Source organism: Neomonachus schauinslandi, chromosome 6 (assembly GCF_002201575.2).
Source record: "Neomonachus schauinslandi chromosome 6, ASM220157v2, whole genome shotgun sequence".
NCBI lineage: Eukaryota > Metazoa > Chordata > Mammalia > Carnivora > Phocidae > Neomonachus > Neomonachus schauinslandi.
The window spans coordinates 141,071,247-141,096,264 of record NC_058408.1 but is presented as its reverse complement, the minus strand read 5'-3'; the positions used below and the strand labels follow the sequence as shown (position 1 = coordinate 141,096,264).

Genomic DNA, 25,018 nt, shown 5'->3' with positions numbered 1-25,018 from the left:
TCACTATTGCTAGTGGAAGAATGTGTCACCTGTATGCCTTCCTATCAGTTGGATTGATAACTACATAAATTTTGTTGATAGGCAGATTATTTGCTTGGATGTTTATGAATAAGCAGTAGGACTCCCTGTACACACCAATGGGGAAAAAGTCCAAACCTTTTCAGACCTTTGTAGTACCTGCCCCGTCCCCCCATTCTAGGCTTGTCAAGAGATTTCTTGAACACATGGTTGGTCACAGCTGAGCTTCTGAAGACAATGTGGTATATTCTTTCACAGCTAAGATAATAAACAACAAGGTAGGTCAGTTCCCAAAGCAAGGAGTTTTTTTTTTTTTTTTTCAAGATTTTATTTTTATTTATTTGAGAGAGAGAATGAGCCCGGGTGGAAGGGTAGAGGGAGGGACAGAGAGAGAGAGAGAAGCAGACTCCCTGCTGAGCAGGGAATCGGACGTGGGACTCGATCCCAGGACGCTGGGATCATGATCTGAGCCGAAGGCAGACGCTTAAGTGACTGAGCCACCCAGGCGCCCCTCAAAGCAAGGAGTTTTCCTTTGTTACATGTTAAAGCTTTGATTCAAAGCCATCATGACAGTAAAATAATGAAAATCATTTAGTTGCACCCCTGGAAGCCCAACTACGTCCATATTTTCACATGGAAATCCCTTTGATAGGTCATAAACAGTGCTTCTCAAACCTTCTGACTATATTCCAGTCACCCAGACGTGGTGTTAAAATAGGGATTCTGCTTCAGCAGACCTGGGCAGGGGCCCAAGATTCTGCATTTCTCACAAGCCCCCAGATGCTGCGGCTCTTTGTAGGCACTGAGGATGGCAGAGCCATGAAACAGACCTCCTCTGTTACGTAATTGTTTAACAAACATAGCAGTTACTCCCCCTCAGCCAAAAACTAGAATTCAGTATAAATTTTTTGTATCCACACATACCTTTGTTCTGGTTTTACCTACAGGGTATTTTTTTTTTTTTCTTTTTTATGTCCTTTTATGGGAAGGTTTTTGTTTTCAGTTACACATGTAGTAAATATTCTCAAAAATATCTCTTTTCAAAAAGAAAGCAATATAAATGTGTACAGATTGGAAAAAGTAAAGGTCACCCCTTTATAGCTAACATTTATAAAAACAAAGTACTGAGATAAGGGACAGGTATATTACTTATTTTTTATACCTATAATTTGTTTATATGGGTATATAATTTTTAAATAATAATGGGATTGGTGGTAGTTGAAATAAGATTGGCAAAATGCTTATTATATTTGAAGCTCAATGATGGAGTTCATTTTTCTTCTGTTTCCTCTAGTTTTGTGTGTATTTGTAACATTGCAAAAGAAAAGGAATCCAGATTTGGCCAACTAGTCCTTAGAGGAACAGTGGTTGTCTCCCCAAAGTTCCTGGTGGTTGGGGAAGAGATGAGGCCAGGTGTTAAGTCACAGGGAATGAGTTTAGATTGAGTTGAAGTTTTCCTGCAGCTCAGTAGATGGACTTATTTTTCATTTGTATGTATGTCAGACTACAATTTTGTTGAAACATAGTGTGGTTAGAGGGAAAGAGCAGGCTGGACGAATCATGGAGAGAGCCACATTAGAAAGCCCTGGATTCCAGTGTGATGAGTTTGTACACTAAAGGTTTTTGAGCCAAAGCTTTAGGAAAATTGGGGAGCAGTATGTTTGATGATTAAAACAGGGAAGATCTGAGGGGTCACAGCAAGGAGCTGTGGATTCTTGGAACTGAAGCCAGTGCCCAGGTGGATCTGAACAGGGGAGGAAAACGACTAGAACTCTGACAAAGCTGAGAGCTGCTGGGATCGAGGGGGTCAGCTGTCTCTGAGGTGCAGATTGGGTTAATTGGGAGGGTGGCAAGTTAATTCACATAGTGAGGACAGGAGAATGAGAAGATCAGAGAGGGGTTTTAACTAAGCTGAATTTGTTACGTTGAGAAAACATCCAGGTGCTGGTCTCCGGAAGTAGTTAGGGATGTAGGAATAGTGTGAAGAGGGGAGACCAACCAAAGAAAAAGTTGACGGTTGCAACCACTGAGGTGGTTGTGATCCAGGGAGAGCAAAAAGGGAGAGAACTGGGGCATATAAAAACCATGGGGACGTTTGGTACAAGGGGCAGATATGGATGGAGAAGAAGAAAGCAGAGGTGGTCAGAGCCAAATTAGTAGTACAGTGTCGTGAAAACCAAGAAAAAGGTTTTAAAGGAGAAGAAGGAAGGGAATAAAGATATGAGCCAGGATAGCTGATGGAGCAAAGTCCTGAAGGAGATGGGGAATAGGATCCAAAGTACAAGTAAAGGCTACTTCGTCCTCGGAGATAGGTTCATACTAAAAATGACTGGCCAGGAGAAGAGGTGGCTCCTTGTTGATCTCTTCAGTAAATAAGGAGAGATCACCTGCAGAATAAAAGACAGTAGGGAGGGTGGGCTTCAGGGGAATAGAGAGGGTTTGAAGCTGGGGTTTTAGAGACTTAGTTGTTTAGAGACCAGAAACAATTCAAAAGAATGCCTTGCTGACGATGGCCAGTGTCAGTTAGCACTAGGTACCAGTGGTAAGCCCAGGAGCAGAAAAAGGAGATGGGGCTAGCAAGCTGGGATCAGAAAGCCAGATAGACAGAAGAGGAAAGCGCCAGGGCAAAAGAATCCCAAATCTTGATGTGAGTGAACATCAGTGAAATCTTGAGACTAAGGTTGGGGAGAAAAGCAAGTGGTGTTAGGAGACCAGTTGGACCAGGACAGCAAAGGAGGAATGATTGGGCCTGGAAATGACCTCAAAACAGATTCAGCTAGTAACAGACAGCATTGTAACGAGGCGGGAAATAGGAGATTGTGAGCAGAGATTAACTACAAGTGAAGGACCTCTGATGTGGAAAATTCCAAGTGATAATCGGGTCTAAAGCATGATCTTGCCTGGGCAACTGAGGTAGGAGAGGATATAGGTTAAGGAACTCTGAAGTCAGGTTGTTAGATGGGGCTGATGTTACTCTGATTTATTTAGGGTGGTCCTAAGACCTTTGGAAAGCAAAGACCCCTTCTCACCTTTTTCTAAGTCCTACAGAAAGGGCTAGCTTGGGTAAGTACTGTTTGGGGGAAGGTGGGGGGAGGGCAGGAAACAAACAAATAGAGCCTTTAAAGATAACACCTAGAGTATCTCTAGAAGACTCCACCAGAAGCTGCTAGCTTTGACTGCCTCAGGGAAGGGACAGTGTGGTTGGGAAATAGAGGTGGAAGGGAGATTTTTCATCTACATTTTTCTGTACCTTTTGAATTTCAAACTGTGTTAATGTAGCCACCTATTAGAACATAATAAAATGAAAATTTAAGCTGATATTATCGATGCAGATAGTAACCAACTTGTTTAACTTTAAAGCAATTTATGCTTTCCTTGTTCTTTCTGGTCCTGATAAAAAGATTAGTTTGATGGGTAGGGCTAATAAAAAGAATATGTAAAAGAGTCCGCTATTCATAATACAGTATTTTGCTAAGTTTACTTCAAGCATTGGTCTCTGAATTTGATCATTCACCACATTTCTGTATTGCTTTTCCATAATCATAAACTAAGGGCAATTACATTCAGCAAACTTAAGTGATTTTCATTGCAGTAATTTACATGTTTTCCCTTTTAAAATCTTACAACAGGTGTGAAAATCACATCTACCCTGCAAGTGTTGAAGCTGATCAAGCAGGCTGGGGACCGGGTCCTGGTGTATTACGAGAGACCTGTCGGCCAGAGCAATCAAGGTACAGCGTTGCAAGATAATTTTGGGCAGTTGGAAGAAAACTTTCTGTCAAGCTCATGCCAGCCAAACTATGAAGAGGAAACCACTGGGTTGGCAGTAGATGCTGAAAATAGAGATTTGGATTCTGAATTTGAAGACTTGGCAAGTGATGTCAGAGCACAGAATGAGCTCAAAGATGAGGCTTCGTCAGTAAGTCACAGCCCCAAACGTACTCCAACAACACTTTCTGTTAAACCCCTTGGAACGATATCACCAGTTTTAAACCGTAAATTAGCTGTAGGAAATCACCCACCACCACCAAAACCTCCATGTAAAGAGGGAAATAAACCCTTGGCCCTAAAAGCTTCTGAGTTAACGGACCCAACACAAGTGTCAAAACCCACCCAAGGATCCACTGTCAAACCACCCGTGCCACCACGACCACAAGTGAAAGTTCCTTTGCCTTCTGCCGACACCCCAAATCAGACAGAACCCGATGTTCTCCCTGAAAAGCCGGAAAAGGTGCTGCCTCCTCCTCCTGCGGATAAACCTGCTGAAAAGCAAGCGAAAAATATGGATCATACAGAAGATGTAGCTGCATCTAAGCCATTTTTAGCAAAGCAAGAAGTGGCGAGAGATTTTACTTCAGAAAGTTCCTGCCCTCCTAAGGACAGTTCAGATGACCCTCAGACGTGGGAATCATCAGAAATTCCTTACCGTAATAAGCTAGGAAAATGGACAAGAACCAGAGCAACCTGTTTCTTTGACATAGAAGCCTGCCACAGATACTTAAACATTGCACTGTGGTGCAGAGATCCTTTCAAGTTAGGGGGTCTTACCTGTTTGGGGCATGTCAGCTTAAAACTTGAAGAGGTGGCCTTAGGATGCCTGGCCACGTCAAACATGGAATACTCTTCAAAATTCAGACTGGAAGCCCCCTCGCCTAAGGCAATGGTCACGAGAACCGCACTACGGAATCTGAGTATGCAGAAGGGATTCAATGACAAATTTTGCTTTGGTGACATTACCATTCACTTCAAATATTTGAAAGAAGGAGAACCAGACCACCCTATAGTTACTAACTTAGAGAAAGAAAAAGAACTCCATTTGGTCGAAGAGGTTTCTGCCCTACCTAAAGAGGAACATTTTGTTGGACAGATGGGTTTAACAGAAAATAAACATAGTTTCCAGGATACTCAGTTCCAGAACCCAACTTGGTGTGATTACTGTAAGAAAAAAGTGTGGACTAAAGCTGCTTCCCAGTGTATGTTCTGTGCTTATGTTTGCCATAAAAAATGTCAGGAAAAGTGTCTAGCAGAGACACCTCTTTGTGGAGCAACTGATAGGCGGATAGACCGGACCCTGAAAAACCTCAGGCTGGAAGGACAAGAAACCTTCTTAGGCCTGCCTCCTCGGGTTGATGCTGAAGCTAGCAAGTCAGTCAATAAAACAACGGGTCTGACAAGACACATCATCAATACGAGCTCTCGTTTGTTAAATTTGCGCCAAGTCTCTAAAACTCGCCTTTCTGAACCAGGGACTGATCTAGTGGAACCGTCACCAAAACACACACCCAACACATCAGACAACGAAGGTAGTGACACCGAGGTCTGTGGTCCGAACAGTCCTTCTAAGCGGGGAAACAACACAGGAATAAAGTTGGTGAGGAAGGATGGTGGTCTGGACGACAGTGTTTTCATTGCAGTTAAAGAAATCGGCCGTGATCTGTACAGGGGCTTGCCTACAGAGGAGAGGATCCAGAAACTAGAGTTCATGCTGGATAAACTGCAGAACGAAATTGACCAGGAGCTGGAACATAATAATTCCCTTGTTAGAGAAGAAAAAGAAGCAACTGAATCAAGGAAAAAATCCCTTCTTTCTGCTGCTTTGTCTAAATCAGGTGAAAGACTACAAGCTCTAACACTTCTCATGATCCACTACAGAGCGGGCATTGAAGATCTTGAATCTTTAGAAAGTCTGTCTCTAGACCAGCACTCCAAAAAAATAAGCAAGTACACAGATGATACAGAAGAAGACCTCGATAATGAAATAACCCAACTAATAGACTCCCAGCCATTCAGCAACATATCAGAGGACTTATTTGGCCCATCAGAGTCTGTTTAACAGCCTATTTAAACTGTCCGAGTGATTGGGGGAAAGTTGCATCTCAAGTACCACAGATAACCCACATGTAAGCCCTCTTCTAATGCACTTCGGCTTGCTTCTCCACAGCCATTTGCTTGTGTAAGAACAAGAGTGAAAAGAGGTTCTTTTCCAGCAAAAACATGACCAGCTCACTAAATTGGTTGTTTCAGATTGCATTTATAGCTATGCGTTTTTGGGTTTATACTGGGAATTTATTTTTACTAATTTATTTTTAACTTTTTCTAATTATGTAATTATGTAAGCTAACTTTTCATATTTATGTACGTGTGATGTCTCATTGTGTTACTTTCCTTCATCTTAGTTTTGAATGAGTGTTATTACTGTCCAAATTCTTGAAGTCTTCATTTCCATCACGGTTATAACAAGTTTGCTGCATGCCCAAATTGACAACGGCAATCATTGAGGGAACAGGTTTTGAATCTTCATGTTAGGAAGTTTGTCATCTCTACTTGCTTGAAATTTTTGTTACTTTGGGGTTTTGAGGGTGGTTTTTTGTTTTTGCCAAATGTAACATAAAAGCAGATGCTGCGGCTTTAGTCAGTTACACTGATCAGTAAAAAAAAAAAAAAAAAAAAAAAAAAATTACGTATATTGCTTGCTTTCTATCCTGTGAATTTTCTAGTTTTTGTGCAGTTTTAGTGAGAATACAGTTATTAATTTGAAGAGGTTGCATTGACAAACCAAATGTAATAGGAAATAGAGAATGCAGTTGGTCAAGAATTTTGTAGAGAAGATTACTAAAAAAAACAGTAACCAGTAGGATTTTGAAATAAAATCTTTCGAAATGTGGATGCTTTCTCCTTTTAAATGGAAGTTCTGAACATTTGATTTTTTTCATCTTCAGTTCTCCCATGGGAAATAAAGCATGTCAAGGATAAAGTTTCAGAGGACTGTTCTTAAAATGACCGTGTTGATAACTGGGTTTGGCTGTTTTGTTTTAGGAACATTTTCATGCAGGAGGATGTCGTAAAGGAAAGGAATCATGCAAGATAGATTGACATGCTGCAGGTTGAAGGAATGGTGGTCATTCTGAACATGTCTATAGTTCAGTCTTTTGTTTAAAAAAAAAAAAATAAAAACAGTATAGATACGTAGGAATTGGGATCAGTTCTCTGATAATAAAGATCTATTCCAATACTCGGTCCACTGTGTGGACCCCAGTAACATGTGACTGAGGGAAAACGTGTGAGCATCACCTCTGTTGGTATACCATGAAAGTTTTGGCCTTTTATAGGTCTATTTTCCTCTTATAGGTAACTACTGTGATAAATGACATATACTAAAGATTGACATGAATTTAAAGGTAGGTGGGACAGTTTCGATGGCCGGCAGGAAGAGGCATAGTGTAAGATGTAATAGTGAGGGTTCTGGCCCAGGTTTAGAGCCCAGAACTCCAGGCAAGAGTTAAAGGTCAAGCTCTTCCACTGTCCATTAATGAACTTTATAATCACAAGAGGCTTCCATGCCGCAGTCTCCCCAGCTCCAAAGTAGGAATAAACAATACTTTAACTACCTCACAGGATTGTTGTGAGGAGAACAACAGAACTGCAGAAGTGTTCTGAACAGTAAAAAGCTATTCAAGAAAAGCTATGACTCAAATGGGGGACAAAAACATTTTTGAAGGTAGAGGAGTTATTCTACTTTTATTAAGTGAAATATTAGGAAGTACCTTTATTGGCCAAGTTTATAACAAAAATAGATCTGTGTATCCCCTTCTTTGTGTTAAGCATGCTTGCATTTTAAAAGAACACTGCTGTAGAAGTCTTTATACACCTACTCTGAAAGCTAAAAAAAAGTTCTGTAACATGTGCTTTGAAACAATCTGCCCAGTGTAATAACCAACTTTTATCTTATGAAAAATAACTTACCGGTGATGACCTGGAAGGCCAGTGTCTGTAAGTGGCTGGTGTGTATGGATGGATGACACCACAGGAGTTTTAGTGACATCCAAGCATGCTGCTGAAACCGATGCGTTTGAAAGAGCTGCAGAAATAACGCAAAATTTTGGTTCATAAAAATCTCCTGTTTTAAAAGTATTTAACTCTGTAGAACCACAATTATGAAAAGCTCAGTAATGCTGCTAATGATATTTGTAAAATCTACCTTTAATGTAGTGCAATATTTTTCTATCTACTCGGACAGGCATTAGAAGCATCACAGTTGTGCTTTAGTGCGGGGGAGGGGGGGGGTCACTCCAAATAGCCTAGGGGGTAGTGAGGTGTGAGGCTTCCATGAAAACAGTTGTATTCTATTACATTCCTGATGTAATCTTGCTGCCATGCTATGTTATCAATAGCTAAAAAATAATAAAAAGAACTACCACAGAAAACAAGAATATCTTCATTTGCTAACATCTGAAAGAGGTGATTGCTACATCTCTGGAATTACCGCCTGGTAGAATTTGGCCATGCAAACAAGCTCTTCACAAAGTCCACTTTTGCTAAACAAAATTGCTCTTTTGAAATTTGCCTAAAAGCATTAAATTCTGGTTTTACTGTTGTTTTTCTAAGCTGTGAAATCTCAGATATATGGATCGGCCCTGCTATTTATTAGGAATTAGACTATTTTCTGTATTTCTGGTATTTAGGGGAGGTGAAGGACTAGGTTAAACAATCACGCTGAACAATATTTTAGCATTATTTTGGAATCAGAATATGCTACATTTCCTAATATTAAGTCCTATACTCAAGTATCAGAATAGCTGAAATACTATTGCTATTTTATGATTTTGAGAAGAGAAAACAAGCTGAAAATTGAAGGGTACTGTCAAGCTCTAAATTTATCTCGATTTTTTGAAAGGCAGTTTGAAAATACTTGGCTCCTGATTACAAAGATCTTAATTTCCCTAAAAGTGAATAAATTTAAAATCACTTTGAAAATGTATTGTCTTTTTTTCTAAATTGAGATAATAGCTTTCTTTTAATAGAAGGCTTGGGGAAGGTTTAGAGCCCCTCTAAGATCTGAGTAAAACTGCGATTCTCGTGCCTGTGAGTCTCATGCCTGAAAGAGACGTATGTACACACCCTGAGTTGTCTAGATTCCAGGGCCCTGTGGGCTCACCATGTGGAAGAGCTTAGTTACTTCCATCATACACGGTTATTTGTTCACGACAGTCAGGAAAGCAATTTAACTTTAGAAATGCAAGGGTAACTTAACTGGGCTTTTCCACATTGACACCATGGGACTAGTTACAGATTTCAATTTAAAGCCAATTTTGCAAAGCCAAAAAGTAGGGTTCAGACTAACCTGAATTTTTACCTGATGCCTGCAAGCAGAAAAAGAATAGTTTTTAATTAGATATTCACAGTCAATACATTATGCATTTTATTCCAACGAGGTCTGGTTTATAAAGGAATACAAACAGGCACAGTAGTGTTCAGAAGATTTATTAAGGAAACTAGCTAAAACAAGTATGCACATACACTTAGCAGTCAGAAGAAAGAACTGAATATTCTTTGCTACCTCAGTAACGATTTTGTATCTGTTTTGCCAGGTACAAACATAAGAACCCACCTCTGCTCAAAAAAACATTCAGGGAGCTGTATGTTCACGGTTCTGATACACAGAAAAAAAGCCTCACTTCACAGTTTGCTAAGGCCAGAATTTTAGTCCTATAAAAGACCTTGTAATTTTCCCCCTCAGATATAATTGATACTTTTGCTCCCCAAACAGTTCTGAAACACTCACGTCTTTTACGTTCATTCTTGAAGAGACTGAAGCCTTAAAGGCAAGAATGAAATTGGAGTAAATCATACAGTATTGTGGTCAGGGAGAGCCACCAACCCTCTAAGAGAATTGATCTGCAGCACGTTCTTGAAGGGTCTCCCCTGTGGGAGTAGAGAACAATCCTGATGGTTTACGTTAGCCATATGAAAGTGCTATCAGAGATTTGTAAGTTGCCCAATGCAAATATGTGAATAGGAAACTTGTTTGCTTCCACCACACTGCACTTGAACACCAGATTTCAAGTCACTCCAAGAAGCTTCATAAAGCTACAGAGAAGCTTCATAAAGCAAATGGAAAGAAAGTACCAGCTACTCTCTTAGAGGTCGAGTCCTTGTTCTAAAGTTCTTTGCTCCTTGACCAAGTTAACAGAAACACAATTTTAGCTTAACAAAGTACAGACATTAGGTAATTTTTGTTGATTGCAGAACTCTAGAATTTACAAGTATTATCAGACATTCTACACTATCTGCACACTCCAATCACATCTCATACAAAACCTGATGGCAACTGACAGTGCTAACACAGTATTTGCTGTTAAATTGAAAAGGCACGTCAATCTTGTCATGCTTAGAAAAACCACATTATACAGCACTAGATGATAGAAGAATACACAGACATTTCTAGATGTTTCTAGGGTTTTTCTGTCTTTGAAAGGGAATGTGTCCTGACCTATTATTTTTACTTGTTTTCCTAATGTGATTCAAGATAATTTCATTCCTCCTCCATCTTCGTTTAAAATTTTTCACATTAATGTGAACAACCTTCAGAAGTCTAAAAAATAATAGTTGCAATTCAAAACTTAATAGAGTCCTAAAAGACACTTGGATGACCTCTTACCAGGTCAAAGATACGGTCAGATTTTTTTCATATCATAGCAGCTATTAGCCTTTTAAGTTTCTAAAAGTTGAACTAAGTTTCTAAAAGTTAATATATCTTAGGCTTAAACAACCTCGACAGTATAAGGTGAATCTACCCTCAATTTTCTTTTCATCCTAAGACAATCAAATATATACTAGAAAGGGAAAGCTAGTTGTTCATAACTATACTTCTGGGTGCTTTTCTCTGCTTTCAGAACATTTACTATTTTCCCTATTGGCTTTAGTGTCTGCTGCCCGCCACACGACATGTAAATACATAATTTACAACCATCTGTTTCCAGGTAGATGATTCTGTAGAAAACTAATGCCAGCCACGATTATGGGTAAGTCCAAAAGATGACGGACTCAACTTCCTGTCCTCTGCATCTGAGATAACTAGCTTTTAGCTCAGAAATATATTGATAGTAATTACAAGTTAACCACACTGTGTCACATCATATGCTGTCTTACTTGATTCTGTTTTTCAGACTTCCTTCTAGTTTCTCAGTGTTGGAAGTGTCTTGGAGATAATGTGTGCTTTCATTTTAAACACTCATTACCAATATTCAGAAAAAATAGAAGATTTTTTTGCCCAAGTGTTCATGAATGTAAGTTTTTTAAAAATTATATTTGATTTGGATTCAAATATTTATAGATTTACACTATATCTATTTCGTCAAAATATATTGTACAATATTTAATAAAATCAAATACGTAAAATAAAGTTTTCAACACTATTTATACAAACCCCTAGAAAAGCTGCTTTTTCTTTATAAGGCTGTTGGCAATCAATCACAACCATGGAGAAGAATGAATAACCTTTGGTTGTTTCGCTTTCACCAGGGATGAATGGTAGGACTAAGACTGTTCCGGAGGAGTCATTTCACTTCTGGAAACACGGTTTTATACAATAAATACTTTGAGACTTTTGAGGATCTCAGTCACTTTCAGATTCTTCATCATCACCTACTGGATACGACTGGATATTATTCTGGGTGTACATTTTTGTTTTAATGGGACAGTTGTGATCCATGAGAATAGCCTGAAAGAGAGCAAAGTGCAGATATATTAACCTTGTTTCATAAAGAGAAGATGGTTTTAACCTACCATCTTTAAGGATTACTAGTTGGAAAGCTGTATCTAGCACCACCCGCTGTCAACCAGTCCTTCGGTGCAATTGCCGGGCACCTGGCCCCGAAGCCCCCGGGGTTCCACACTCCAGGAGGGTTCCAGGCGAGAGGCGGCAGCCATGGTCTCCCCCAGGGCCGTGGTCTCCCCCAGGGCCGTGAAGTCCAGTCGGGGCAACCTGCAAGCCATGAAGCAAGGGCTATGCGGGTCATGTTTAGGAAGAGTTCTATTTAGAATCTTGGAATTGGGGCTGGGGTGAGAAGCGGGTGGGAATCCTGGAGGTCACCCAGTCCAACTGCTATGCACGGATTTCACTGTGGCAACATACTCTCAATGAGGTGGACTCCTCTTGGAAATGTACCTGAGGCTAAACTGCCTCCCTTGTTTCTCTACGTGGATCTGGTTCAGATTCGAGCCATCTTCACAGACTGCCCTGATGATATTTTAAGACCACTGCCCTGGCCCCTTAGGTTTCCCTACACTCCTCACAGGGCCCCTGTCTTCATAAATGGCATTTCCAGGCACCTCTCCCCAAATCCTGGGTGTTTTCCTCTTGCTCAAATGGAGGTTTTAAAACAAAACACAAAAAGACAGTGTCATGAACATACAAATCGTGTGCCTTCTCATTGTTACTGAAAAACAGCCCATTGATCCTCAATTAGTAAGTCCTGGTAATCATTATTCCTCTTGAACATATGCAGACCAAGCCCGCTGTCTGAGAATACAGCTGCCCTGATCCTGCCAGGCCCGTGCCGGCAGCCTTGCTGCAAGACCTCAGCTTCACGAGCGCCCTAGGTGGTAGGCCCATAACCCCCTGCGTAGGCACAGCAATTAAAGAACATGACCATGGGACGTACAGCTAGAATGGGGCAGATGTGCGCCAGATGGCCTTGTGCCAAAGTCTGTTCCTGCTGGCGGGGGGGGGGAGGGGGGGCTGTGGGACGGGGAACAGAGCACTGGGTACAACTAACGGATTCTCCCACCAGCTGTGCCTTCTGGAGTCTTCCTCCACATAAACTATTCCCCCAATACCTTTTTATGCAGCATGAAAATCTACTTGGAAACATTTATCTGTTAAAATTTATCTCATGTTGGCCTACGGCAACCTATCTCGGTGTTTTGTCAGCTACGCCCCCCCAGGTCTTGCCCCATACATTTGATAACTTCTGTGACTCCACTCAGTGCTAACCCATTTATCATTTCCTGAGAAATTCTAAAATGATCTGCCTGGGTGACATGTTAAGATAATGACTTCCTTGACCCTCTAAGTCAGGCTGCCAGCTCAAATCGTCAGCTGCAAATTTTTTTTTTTATGCTTCGTGCCAAGTGAATTAATACATGTATTTAATAAAGAGCTCAATTTCTAAAACTCAGTAACTGATGCAACAGACATTGTCCACGAGGACCATTCTCCCCATATGGACGTATCCTTGTTACACAAACGGTTTAACCTCCAAAGATCTCAACGTCTCACCTCTACAGGGTAGTGATCCTCAAAGAAACATGCACAAGAATCACCTGGGGGGGGGGGGTTTAAACCTGAAATTCAGGTCCCTAACCCTTCATGACCGTGGTGTCAACATGCTATGAGAAGCACTACCTTGGTGATACGGTATTATCTAGAACTACAGCAGAGCTGAATGGCTACCAACAGCCTGCTGGGCACCTGCTGCCGTCCCCCTAAGGTCCTATCCCAGCACCTCCGTGACTTCCCCGCAAGGGAAGGACAGGTCCCACAGCATGCACAGGTGGGTGAAGTGTTCAGGGACAGCTGTATGGAGGAGATGGGGCACGAGCTGAACCTGGAAGGCTGGGAAGGATGGGCACAGCAAAGGAGCTGTGAGCACAGTATGAATTATCTACTCAACGAGCCACTATGTAAAACAGGGCCACCGGCGCCTGGGTGGCTCAGTTGGTTTAGCGGCTGACTCTCGATTTCGGCTCAGGTCATGATCTCAGAGGGTCATGAGATTGAACCCCACATTGGGCTCCACACTCAGCGAGCAGTCTGCTTGGGCTTCTCTCTCTCCCTCTCCCTCTGACCACCTACCCCAACTAGCACACTTGCTCACTCTCTCTCTCTCAAGAAGAACATAAAAATAAAATAATAAAAACAGAGACAATAAGTGAGCCAGCCTGACCACCACAGAGGTCTGATGTTGAGGTACACAGACATTAATTAGAAAGACCAACCAGAACCAGACTGCAGGGCCCTGAATGCCAGGCAAGGGGCCTCGATCCCTGACCCACAGGCAGCAAGAGCCTTGGGAAGGATGACCATCATTCTACCCCTCTCATAACTGCCCTCTCGTGGTTCACCCCCCTTAGACCTGACTCTGCATATATGTAGACTTCTTAAGGACCCAGAAACCTAACACTGGGCACCTAGTACGGACTCAAACAGCTGTGTTGCAAGGGAAGTTCAGACTGATGATAGGAGCATCAAACAGACTTCAGTGGTCAGAAGTTATCAGTGCAGCCAAATCACATTTGCACACAAAGCCTATTCCAGGTAAGTAAGTTTTCTTTCTTGAAATATTGCTTTGTAGCTTTTAAAACCTAGCTTACTGGCTTCCGAACCTCTTTTGAAAGAATGTGTGACATCTGCTTTTATAACAAGTTATATGTGATCAAATAAGCCAGACGGCATCTGTAATATTCCCAAAGAGCCAGGGACAGAGAGGGGTGAACAGGAGAGAGTGGGTAAGTCAAGCGCGTAGGGGCCACGAGGAGCGCGGCTCATGGAGCCGCCAGGTAATTTAAGCCAGCACTCTGCTGGGGAACAAGGTGTGTCGGACTCTCCACCGAAGACAACAGAGGAAGGAGGAGGGGGTCTGAATTCCGAGCAGAGCCCAGTTACTGAGAACTGAACCGCTGCCAAGCGCCTGGCTTCCTATCAGACACAGAGCAGAGTGAGGCTCTCCAAAGTGGTAAAAGCCTTGTTGGACCAAATGACGTATATAAATTAAATACAGAGCAGGATACTCAGACAGGAAAAGCATTGAAGCATAAGCCCCTCCAGGCTTGGAGATTTTGAGATACACCAGGCCTGTATGCTGAAAAGTTTTATTTACTGTATCTAAAAAAAAAAAAAAAAAAATTTAGTGATGGTTGTGCATACCCACTATGTAAATGCCCTGCAAAGGGACACATTTCTGTAAATAGATTGTAACATGCAGGTCTTTGCCTGGCCCCTGCATTCAGGAAACAGTAGCAGGAAGGACTCTCTGGAAACAACTATGAGACAGCCAAGAGTCACCCAGGAAAACAAGCTGCGATCTCAAACACCGACCTTCCTGTCTGGCCCACAACCAGAAACTTCAAGAGTAAGATGTAAGAAACGTGCCCTATCTTCAAAAATAATTCTTCAACCTGAAAAAATATCCATACCAGCACACAGCTGTTCTCAACTGGATATTCTGAGAATCACACGCTGCATGTCATTGTCGTGTACCTAAAACACAGTTGTCCTCACATGGTAGAGTGGATGTTTCTTATACTTGCGAAGGGACCTGAGTAACAAACAGGTTTTTTTCTCCCTCTGTACTTATGAAAGGAAGGGAGGGAGGGAGGGAGAGAGAAAGAGAAAGAAAGAGAGAGGGAGAGGAAAGGAAAGGGAAAGGAAAGGAAGAAAGAAGGAAATCAAGTACACCAAATAGAAAAAAACACTCAAATGCTCACAAACTAGTTCATGATTCTACGACTGGGGACCCATGAAAACAGCATTTGATCCTTCAATATAAAATAGCTGAAGCCCAAATGCCTCATTATCAGAGTGTTGCCTAATGAAAGAATTAATTGCTATGGTTTATAAGCCTTCTTCAGGCTCTCCTGTCCCCATCTGCATCTGGTAACTGCTCATCCTGAACGCCAGCACTGGTTGGGATTGGATTTTCTCAAGCGGGCAGTAATCACTTCTGTCCCCTCCGTGGCACACTGCCAGCCCGGCCTCACCGTACACCCCCCCCCCCCCCGCCGATCATTAGGTTGCTTCCTGCTCCGTGAGTAGGCAGCCGCCGCCGGCCACCCACAAAGGCTACCATCCCATGGGGCAAACGGAATCCAGTGTGATACCTTCGATCACGGGCAGCGATTACGGGCGGCGAGATGCGCGTTTTCTCAAGTTTTTAAGGATTCCTCTTGCTAGGCATGCATTAAGGATTTTGACATTTTACAGTGAAAGTGGCTTTCTGGAAGCCTGCAATTCTTGTTGCTTTGCCTCTCAAGATCGTCTCTTTCACTTCCTGGGCATTGTCAAGTGAACTAAAGCACGGATTTACATGAGGGAAGAGAAGAGGCACCGGGGGCCTGCCTCCTGCCCGGCGTCATGTGGACCCCACGGTGGCAGCTGGTGGGCAGGCTGATCCCCCAGCTCATCCTCGGACCTCGCTCATCTCGCTCATTTCCTCTGACGCCCCAGATAAGCCATCGCGCTGCTGCCGACACACAGATAACCCAACAGCCACTAACGTCCGCTGCTTGGCCAGGGAAACCCATTCAGCAGTCCTGGGGTCTCAGTAGCCAAAGGAAGCACTCACCTCACAGAGGGGACAAAGGGACAATAGCAGGGGCCCTCTGGGCAGACAGTAAATCAGAGCATTCAGTAAAAGCAAGAAAGAAGTATAGGGTGGTACTGGAAATAGTAACACATTTGCTGAATGAACATTTCCTGTGTGCTAAGCACGGGGCTAAGCACCCTGTGGGATTCTCCTCCGAATGCTCCCAGCCAGCCAGTGAGGCAGACGCGGTCATTTCCGCATGGGACAGTTTGGCTCCAGGGCCATGCCAGCCCTTCACTATATCCCAAGAATCGTAAACAGTCTCCTGGGTGACAGGAGCATTCGTAGGTGATTTGTCTTTTTTTGGTCAAAAAGGGTTGGGAGTAACCTTCCTTCAGCCTTAATCAAATTGATATGGTGGCAACAGAATGACAGTTTTTAGTTGTTGCACTGAGAATTTTCTGACCCTGATTTGGGCAAGGCACTGTGTGGGGGTCAGGCCAGGAGACAGGTCGGATGATCAATAAAGCACTATGGTCGTTCAGCATCTAAGCAAGAGGAAGGAAGAAAGGGTGGTTTCCATCGGGATATTTCCACAACACCTTCCACTCCTTTTCTTTGCATCGAACGGGTCCTGAGTGATTCAAAATTACCGCTTTACATCCTGTATAATAAAGGGCATAAGACCAGTGCCCAATGCAGAATATATTTTTTAAATATATTGAAGGAATTCATGAATACAAAGAATGCTCCAAACAAATAAAGGCTGCACATGGCCTAACTTTAGAATCTGTGTCTGTTTTTAAACCCATTCTTTGGGGAAAATCATAAAAGGGCAGTTTGAGAAATGCCAAAGCATCAAGACCCATTTCAGTTCAACCGTCAGAAAGAACTTCGGATGTACCCCCAAGAGAACATCACAAGTGAACCTCATAATCACAAAAATACTATCTCTCCCTGCCTTGGTTATCTCATTCATTCTTAATCTAAACCACTCTTCTTCCAGCTGGATGAGAATCTGTCACCATGGGAGGTTTTTTAAAAACTCCACCACCACGTATGAAGTCTGTCAGGTTACACGACTAATGCATTTCAAAATTCAAGTTTAGAATCAATAAGTGAATCTGTTCAGAAGAGGAGCACCTTATACTCAATTCTATATCTTTCATCTAGTTACGGTTCTGGTTATAAAATTGTGAATTTGAAGGTTAGACATGCCCCTGTGTGCCCAGAGGTACATATATGATAGTTTTCCAAAATGCTCTGTTATCTACACCAAAACCATCTCCAGAATCTTTTGCAGTAAGGACTAAAACACTATTAGTGAAAGCTGTAAGGCTCAGGAGAAAAGCAAACAGCACCAAAAATGGCTAATCTTAGGACTCGGCACAGGAGGCAAAAAAAATAATATCCAAGATTTTCAAGAACTGAAGAAAATTACATTGAACTACCCCATGTCTGGTTGACAAAAGAGCTACACAGACTGCTAACATATGTATAAAAGTCATTTCATTCTTCACATTTACAAACAAAATGCTTGATATAGTAAAAAAAACTATGGTCCATGTGGTATAAACTCAAAAGGAACTTTGACCATTTATGTTTGGGGAATTCTGTCCAAAAGGAGCAGAAACATATTTTATAATTCAGCCATGAAGAAACTATCCAGAAGACCATGCTAAAATGATCAAGAAACACTTGACTGCTGGGGCGCCTGGGTGGCTCAGTTGCTAAGCTTCTGCCTTCGGCTCAGGTCATGATCCCAGGGTCCTGGGATCAAGCCCCGCATCGGGCTCTCTGCTCGGTGGGAAGCCTGCTTCTCCCTCTCCCACTCCCCCTGCTTGTGTTCCCTCTCTCGCTGTGTCTCTTTGTTAAATAAATAAATAAAATCTTTAAAAAAAAAGAAACACTTGACTGCGGCCTAAAATTTTCTTACCATTTTTTCTTCCTTGGCAGGTGGACTTCGAAGAAAAAAGCAGAGAGGAGCAAAAAGAATATCAATTATTCCAATAATGGTCATGAGCCATGGAAATCCGATTGCCTTTGCGATAGCCCCACCAGCAGAAGGACCTTTCAGGAAACAGAGAATTAGATCGACCTCTCTCCAGACGTCTCACAGATAGGAAGATACAAAAGTTTAAATAATTTGCAATCAGCATGATCATGCATTAAGCTAAAACACTGTTCTGAAGAGCCAGCGTCCTTACCTATGGCATATCCCATGCAGAAGGCCACATCCGCAATGGCATACACGCTCCCGTAGACAGACACGTGCCGCAGGTCGACCAGGTAGCCCATGATGGGCATCATTGATGAATCCACCATTCCTGTGGACAGTCAGGGAACATGGTCTATGGAAAACGGATGTAACCCAAAAATGTGGGGAATATCAGGGACTGTGTCCTAACCTCACAACCCCACCAGCTCTTCCCCAGTGGTCATCACCACCTGTGAGTCTCAAGGCAGGCTGCCTGAGGCATACCCTTCACTGAAGACTGCCGGTCACTGAGGCTGGGACTGGAACCCAGGCCACCTTTGCCTGTTCTCCACCTTACCTCACCTGTCCTCTATGGTCTGAAGGGCCCATCTTCCAGGGGAGGGCCCCCAGTCCTCTGGTGACTCACAGACCAGGCTTCACATCCAGTGGGGTGCCAGCTACCAGCTGTGTGGCCCCCTCACTTGCTTCCAGCTGGTGCTTTCCAGATTAACTCTCTTCCGGTCCACTGGCCCCTTGCCCTCACCCAGGGGCACACCTACAAACCTCACACCCCCATCCTCATCCACAGCTTAGCCTCACACGCAGACCATAAGAAGAAGCTGGGAAGTATCAGGGAAGATGGGAAGGAATCAGAACATGAAGCTGTCTGAGAGGTCACCCTGCCCTGCTCAGGGAAGAGACTGAAAGAGGTCTGATTTGGGGCTCAAACAAACACCACGTCCAAGGCCAGTATTATAATCTCTTGTTCCTTCAACAGGCAGGGACAGGAAGCATAAAGAGCGAGCATGTGTGCTGAGTCCTGGCCTCAAGTCCCTGGCGGGGTGAGCACAGCCATTCCTTCTCTCTCCAAACACTGGCTTCCCCATCCATAAAATGCTGCAGATAATGATTGGCTAAAATGAGACTGTATCATCCGTGGACCCCTCCAGCGGGGTACTCCAAAGTTAGCTCCCTCACCCCCACCAAGGACTAGCAGCAAGAAGAGAAGGGAAGTTTCTCTCATTCAATGAGTATTCCTTGATCCCCTAACATGTGGAGGGTGCTGGGGCCATGGGGTGAACAACGTGGACAGAAGGGGTGGACGGGCCGCAAAAAGCTGAAACGTGAATCACAGTTGTCACGGACACCATGAGGTGCTGTGTGAGGACAAACCTAACCCAGCCTGGGGAGTCGCAGAGGCTCTCTTTTCTCTTTCCACGGTACCAAAGATTCAATTCTTGCCTTTAGCTTGTGATAGATTTGGCATTTACTTTTATTAGGCCCCATCTGTATATTACAAATGAGAAACAAATGTATGCTATTTATCGAAAATGTTCACGAGATTGTTCCTAACATGTGACCATTCCTCCCATTACAGACTTGTCCCCTTCGCCGGTGAGAAGTCCCGCAGCACGGTGGTAATCGATATCTCTGTTCGCCCTTTCTGTACCAAACCTCATAGAAAATACATGTGAGGTCTCTGCTCCCACCCCACCCCGGTTCATAGGAGCAGCTCCGCGCACAGACCTGAGCCCAAACAAACGCGCTCTGAGAGAGGGATTCTCTTGTTTGCCCAAGGGCAGCAACGGAGTATCCGTTTGCTTCTGTAAATATCAGGCTTTTAAAAATACTGGCTTTCTGGAAATATAGGACTATTACGCAGAAGCAGGTATCTATCTATAGATAATCGTCAGGCTGTACTTGAACATGGCTGCCCACAGCCTCCTCTCAAGCTTCCAGAAATTTTAGGTTGAGAAACTACAGTCTGCCCAAATAAGAGGAGATCTTTCTTAGTTGTGGGGAAAACAAAGTTTCAAATTTAGGCATAAGGTTATGCAACTTACCGATTGCAAAACCAACTCCAAAGTTGGGAGCTATGAGTCCATAAATGTTTTTTGCAAAAGGAATCTGTAAGAGGAAATAAACATTACACGAGAATCGTGATATCCAACTGCAAATCTTCTGGGAAAACCTTAAAGACATGTTTTCTCTGGCCTGGGTGTGCATGTTTCCTTCTGAAAGAAATGGGAGAAAGGAAGAGGGTGCTGTCTGGGGAGAACCGGGACCTCCGAGTCTTTAAAAGTTGAAGCTGAAACGGGTTTTTGCGACCACCAAGGAAAACTCGCTGACTGCCATAGTTGAGATCAGCCTGGACCACACTCCACTCTGACAAGGACCAGAAGGCCTCACCTGCGGTAGATACGGGCCATTGGTAGAAGGTGTTTTATTCTAGAAAAACATCTTGCTATTGTTTCAGGCTAGTTGTCTGAAAGTGTTTTAAGACACTATAATGTTTAAAATGATGAGGGAGTAGTGACATTTACACTATGTAACAAAATATACTACAGAACCTCCAACTGACATAAAATGAAAATATATTCCTTGGAAAATCTTGTCCAAAGTGTTTAAGATGACAAAAAAATTAGAGGAAAATGGGAGATGTCATAAAACCAAATATCAACAAACTTTAAACAGCTGTAAAAGGTTTCCTGGGGATCCTGGCCCAAAACAAAAGTTTTATTTACAGACCATTACCACTTGTCAAATATCTTTTACTCACACATAAAATGCTGATTCCAACAATTATCATTCCTAGAAGAGCACAAAGCCACCTACCAAGAAAACAAAAAAAGCACCTTCAATAAATGACCACTCCGATTTTTTCCCCAGTCCAATTTTTCAATAGAAATTAAAACAATTGCTTGTGATAACTAAGGCAGAAACATGCAGAATTTGCTTAAAAGAGCTACATTGTTCTAAGAGAGTGAGCGCTGTTCGCATTTCATCTTACCTCCCCATTTTGTGTGCGAGCATCCCAAAAATATTGGTTCCAATGAGATAAGAGACGCTAGCTGGCAAGAAAGCAATGCCTGTAAATTTATGAAAAGGACACCTTATCAGTATTGATTATCAGTCAAGTGTTAGAAAAAGTAATAATTGTCAGACACCATGATGGTGATTAGAACCGAGGAGAGAAGCCCTGGGGCCAGCACCCAAGCAGCTAATATCCGGCGGCTGACAGATCCAGACTGGCCCCCACGGGCCTGACCCGTCCTCACAAAGCTGCTGAGACACTCCAGAAATGAAATCCATGCCTCTATCAACAGCTCCATCTTGCCTGGTGGTGGCTGCACGCGCGGCCTGATACGGGCGTCTCCCGCCACGGGAGGGGGGCCACTGCGACCCCACACACGCCCCAGCCTCACCCCTTTGTTACTTTACCACAAGGAGGAAGACATGGGCATTGGGGGAAAAAACGGGAATGTTAAGGACCAAGAAAAAAGTTAAAATCATCCCAAACCCCATCACTCAGAGAATGAGCATGGGCATCCCCTCCCGTAAGTTTATACACGCAAGTTCATACACACACAGATAAATGTGTGTCCATGGGATTTTAAGAAAAAACAAAAAACAAAACATGGGTTTGTACTACTGTTCTACACCCTGCTTCTTTCAACTAGCTTTATGAACATCTTTCCATGTCTAAAAAAATAAATGTCCACGTGGTCCTTTTCTGTGGCCGAGTCACGCAACGGACATTGACATGTCCAAGGTTTCCACGCTCTCCTGGGCACCTGGCATCCCCGGGCCAAGCCTGTGCCAATTTCCAGGTGGGTGGCGGTGGTCGCCTTGAACGTCGTCTCTGCATTAAACAGAAAGTCCTCCTCGAGTCTGACCTGCCTGGCTGCTGGGGATTTGTCCACATCAGCTCCGTGTGGTCCCCATCCGTTATCAGGACAATAGACAATCCCTTCTCAAAAGATGGCTTTTTTCGAACTAGTCATACTTTTTTTTTTTTAAGATTTTATTTATTTACTTGACAGAGAGATAGAGAGCACAAGCAGGGGGAGTGGCAGGGAGAGGGAGAAGCAGGCTCCCCACTGAACAGGGGGCCCGATGCGGGGCTCGATCCCAGGACCCTGGGATCATGACCTGAGCCGAAGGCAGACGCTTAACGACTGAGCCACCCAGGCGCCCCAGACTAGTCATACTTTTAATGTTCTTCTTGGACTCAGTTATGCCAGATTTGATTCTAAGCCCTGCCCACTCATGGTGAACGTTGCTCAGTCCTCGATCCCATGACTGTGCGAGCTAGACATGCATGCCAGATACTAGATGGTCAGCAGGTAGGCACTGGAAATGCCCAGGGCCCGGGGCCCTTCTTGTCCCGGCAGCTCGGCAGCGTGCAGACAGACAAGTGTGATCTCGCCCCTTCAAGGATACAGCAGCCTCCCCCTGCACCTCTCTAAGCACGAATGCAAGCCATCAAACCCTCCAGAGAGGCTGAGCCTTCCAGCACAGGAGGGACTTCCAAAATGATTAGGTTCAGGAGCGAAATCCAAAACCAAATCATCCTAGGCTTGGTGATCTGGGAAATAATAATAAACAGCAATCTCATTTTCATGTTCCAGGAAACCATTTCCGTCACACTTGTCATAGGGGCGGCCAGATGATTGTTGGGTGTAATCGGATTCAGTAAACGTGACTGATAGCACGGCCCCGGCTCAGCGCTACAGTGAAGACAATGACCACAACATGGCTCTGGTCGCCATGAGCGCGTCTTCAAAGGAAGGAAGCAGATGACGCCTGAACTGGGACATGGCTATGTTAGGGACTGACGAACACAGGTATGGACGCAGTGCTCTGGGAACCCAGAAGCTCCCCAAAGTAGCCGGTAATTAGGCCTAACCTTGACCACAACGTAGTCGAGTTAGTCTGGAGACCTAAGAAATCACGAAGGCCTTGGTCTCAGGATGAGTGTCTCTGGGGTTCGGGGAGGAGGTAAATCAAGGAAGGAAGCAAAGTATGAGATAAATAACGGCACAGGGGCCATGATAAAGAGCCACCAACGTTGGGCCTCAGCGTCCGAGAAACAAAAGGAAAACGGAGGGGAAGGGCCTCGACCCCCTCCAGGAAAGCAGCTGCGCTTCCTCCCGGACGATTACTGCTCTGGAGGACTGAGGTCCCAGATTGGAAGATCCAATTTTTCTAGAAAAGCCTGAACTCAAGGGTCTTACATGAAACCTCCTGGGATTTGTAAATGTTGGCAACTAATTTTTAAAAACGTAAAGCCCTTGCAGGCTGACACTGAAGCAGCCAACCAAAACCCACCTATGGGCTGAACTCCGGTCCACACACACCGCCGTAACCTGGAGCCAAAGGACGTGGATGGCAGAGAACCCGGCCGGGAGCCCTGCCTCCTGGTGAATCCGGATTCTAGGGGCAAAGCCTCAAAGCAGGACGTGCTCCCGAGGAAGCCACAGATCAGCCACAGCTTCCGGACTTACGAATGGGGTGCTAAGCTCACCCGTGGGACCCGCCTGTGGACGCACCTGATTTTCCATAGACGGCAAATACTCTCAGGTGGCAAACTCCAGTTTCGTGCTTCTCCGGGAGAAAGCACCGGAAGTAAGGCAAGAAACAAGATGTTCCTTTCAGCTAGACACGGACTAGCGGAGGCTCGGGGGGGGGGGGGCACCGTAACCTCTCAGAGCCCGAGAAACAGCGACCGCTCCTACAGCACGCATCTCATAGGAAGGCTTTGAGGTTCCAAGGGCAACGAGTCCTCCCCATCTGATTCCCCTGCCCTGTCCCTCCCTGTGAGCTCCTTCCTGCCATTTCACCCTGGCGGGCTGGCCTTCCCCAAACTGCAGTGATCTCCTAGCGGGCAAGGGGGACCACAACACCTGTTCCCACCGCCCAGCTCCGGGTGGCACACAGGTGGTGCTCAGAACACGGCTGAGCACTCAGAGAAAAAAACCCGTGTAAGGACACTGACTTCACAGAACCAAAAGTATTGAGGGAGGCCACCGTCCCTTGAAGGCAGGGCCCCCTTTGTCCAGCGGCCTGCCTCCGGGGGGTGAGAGACGACAGTGTCATCTGGAGCCAGGATCCTCTTTTCTTGACTTCCAGCTTCGGACCTCAGCCTCCAAGCCCCTGAGAGCTGATCTGCCACAGCTTCGCATCCTCTGCATTGCCAGGGCCCCCACCACACCACACAACCTACAGAACCCATTCTAGGAACTCAAAGAAACCTAGAAACCTCAGTGTGCTTCCCACAGCAGCCTGCCTGGTGTCCCAAGAGGAGACCACCTGGCTTTGCTCAGAGAGACCCGGGCTGGGAGCACTGCTCTTCCAGACAGATCTTTAAGGACCGTTCCTGCGAGGGGCAGGTGTCCTAACACCAAGCCCAAAGTTTGCCATCACTTCCACCCACTGGTCCTGGTGTGCATTCTGGACCTTCCACCTCCTCCCCCAGCCAGGCCACCCGCATGAGAGAAAATGCATCCCACCCATGGTTTGGCTTCCCCAGTGAACCACCACCAGGGCTCCGGGTCGTTCCCAGTGGCTGGGCATCCACTAACACCCTCGTGTACAAGTTCAAGTGACTCCTCGACCTTGAAACACAGTGCCCGGAACTGACCCCGCCCAGCTCCATGCTGGGTGCACAACATGTGGCCATAGCACTTGGGGAAGGGCCGAGGGATGGCAGGGCTGGCTCCACCATCTGGCCCCTGGGCTACTCCGGGTTCTGGAGGCAGTCACGCCTGTTCAGCACCCGGGGAGCCACCACTCATGCTCACACAACCTTTGAGGGGCTCACAGCGCACCGACCCGCACCCCCCCACCCCGTCCCCGCCAGCCTCCAGGGGGCGTCTTCCACCCTAGGGCAGGACTCTACCTTCTCACCAGAGCGATTCCTCCTTGTCCTTGTCAG

General features: G+C 44.6%; 2 protein-coding genes across 2 annotated transcripts in view; one reads left to right on the top strand and one right to left on the bottom strand.

The window, feature by feature from the left end:
• PDZD8 (PDZ domain containing 8) overlaps positions 1-6,975 on the top strand; it is an 84,085-nt gene extending 77,110 nt beyond the window's left edge. The window contains exon 5 of the mRNA XM_021699852.2: positions 3,648-6,975. Within this exon, the coding sequence (XP_021555527.1) occupies positions 3,648-5,851 (2,204 nt within the window). The 3' untranslated portion in view covers positions 5,852-6,975. The remainder of the gene's footprint in view (positions 1-3,647) is intronic.
• A 4,244-nt stretch (positions 6,976-11,219) lies between these two features.
• SLC18A2 (solute carrier family 18 member A2) overlaps positions 11,220-25,018 on the bottom strand; it is a 35,085-nt gene continuing 21,286 nt past the window's right edge. Inside the window, exons 10-15 of the mRNA XM_021699714.1 lie at positions 21,092-21,170; positions 20,861-20,912; positions 20,145-20,208; positions 18,311-18,430; positions 18,040-18,173; positions 11,220-11,518 (exon numbers count right to left, since the gene is read on the bottom strand). Of these exons, the coding sequence (XP_021555389.1) occupies positions 11,414-11,518; positions 18,040-18,173; positions 18,311-18,430; positions 20,145-20,208; positions 20,861-20,912; positions 21,092-21,170 (554 nt within the window). The 3' untranslated portion in view covers positions 11,220-11,413. The remainder of the gene's footprint in view (positions 11,519-18,039; positions 18,174-18,310; positions 18,431-20,144; positions 20,209-20,860; positions 20,913-21,091; positions 21,171-25,018) is intronic.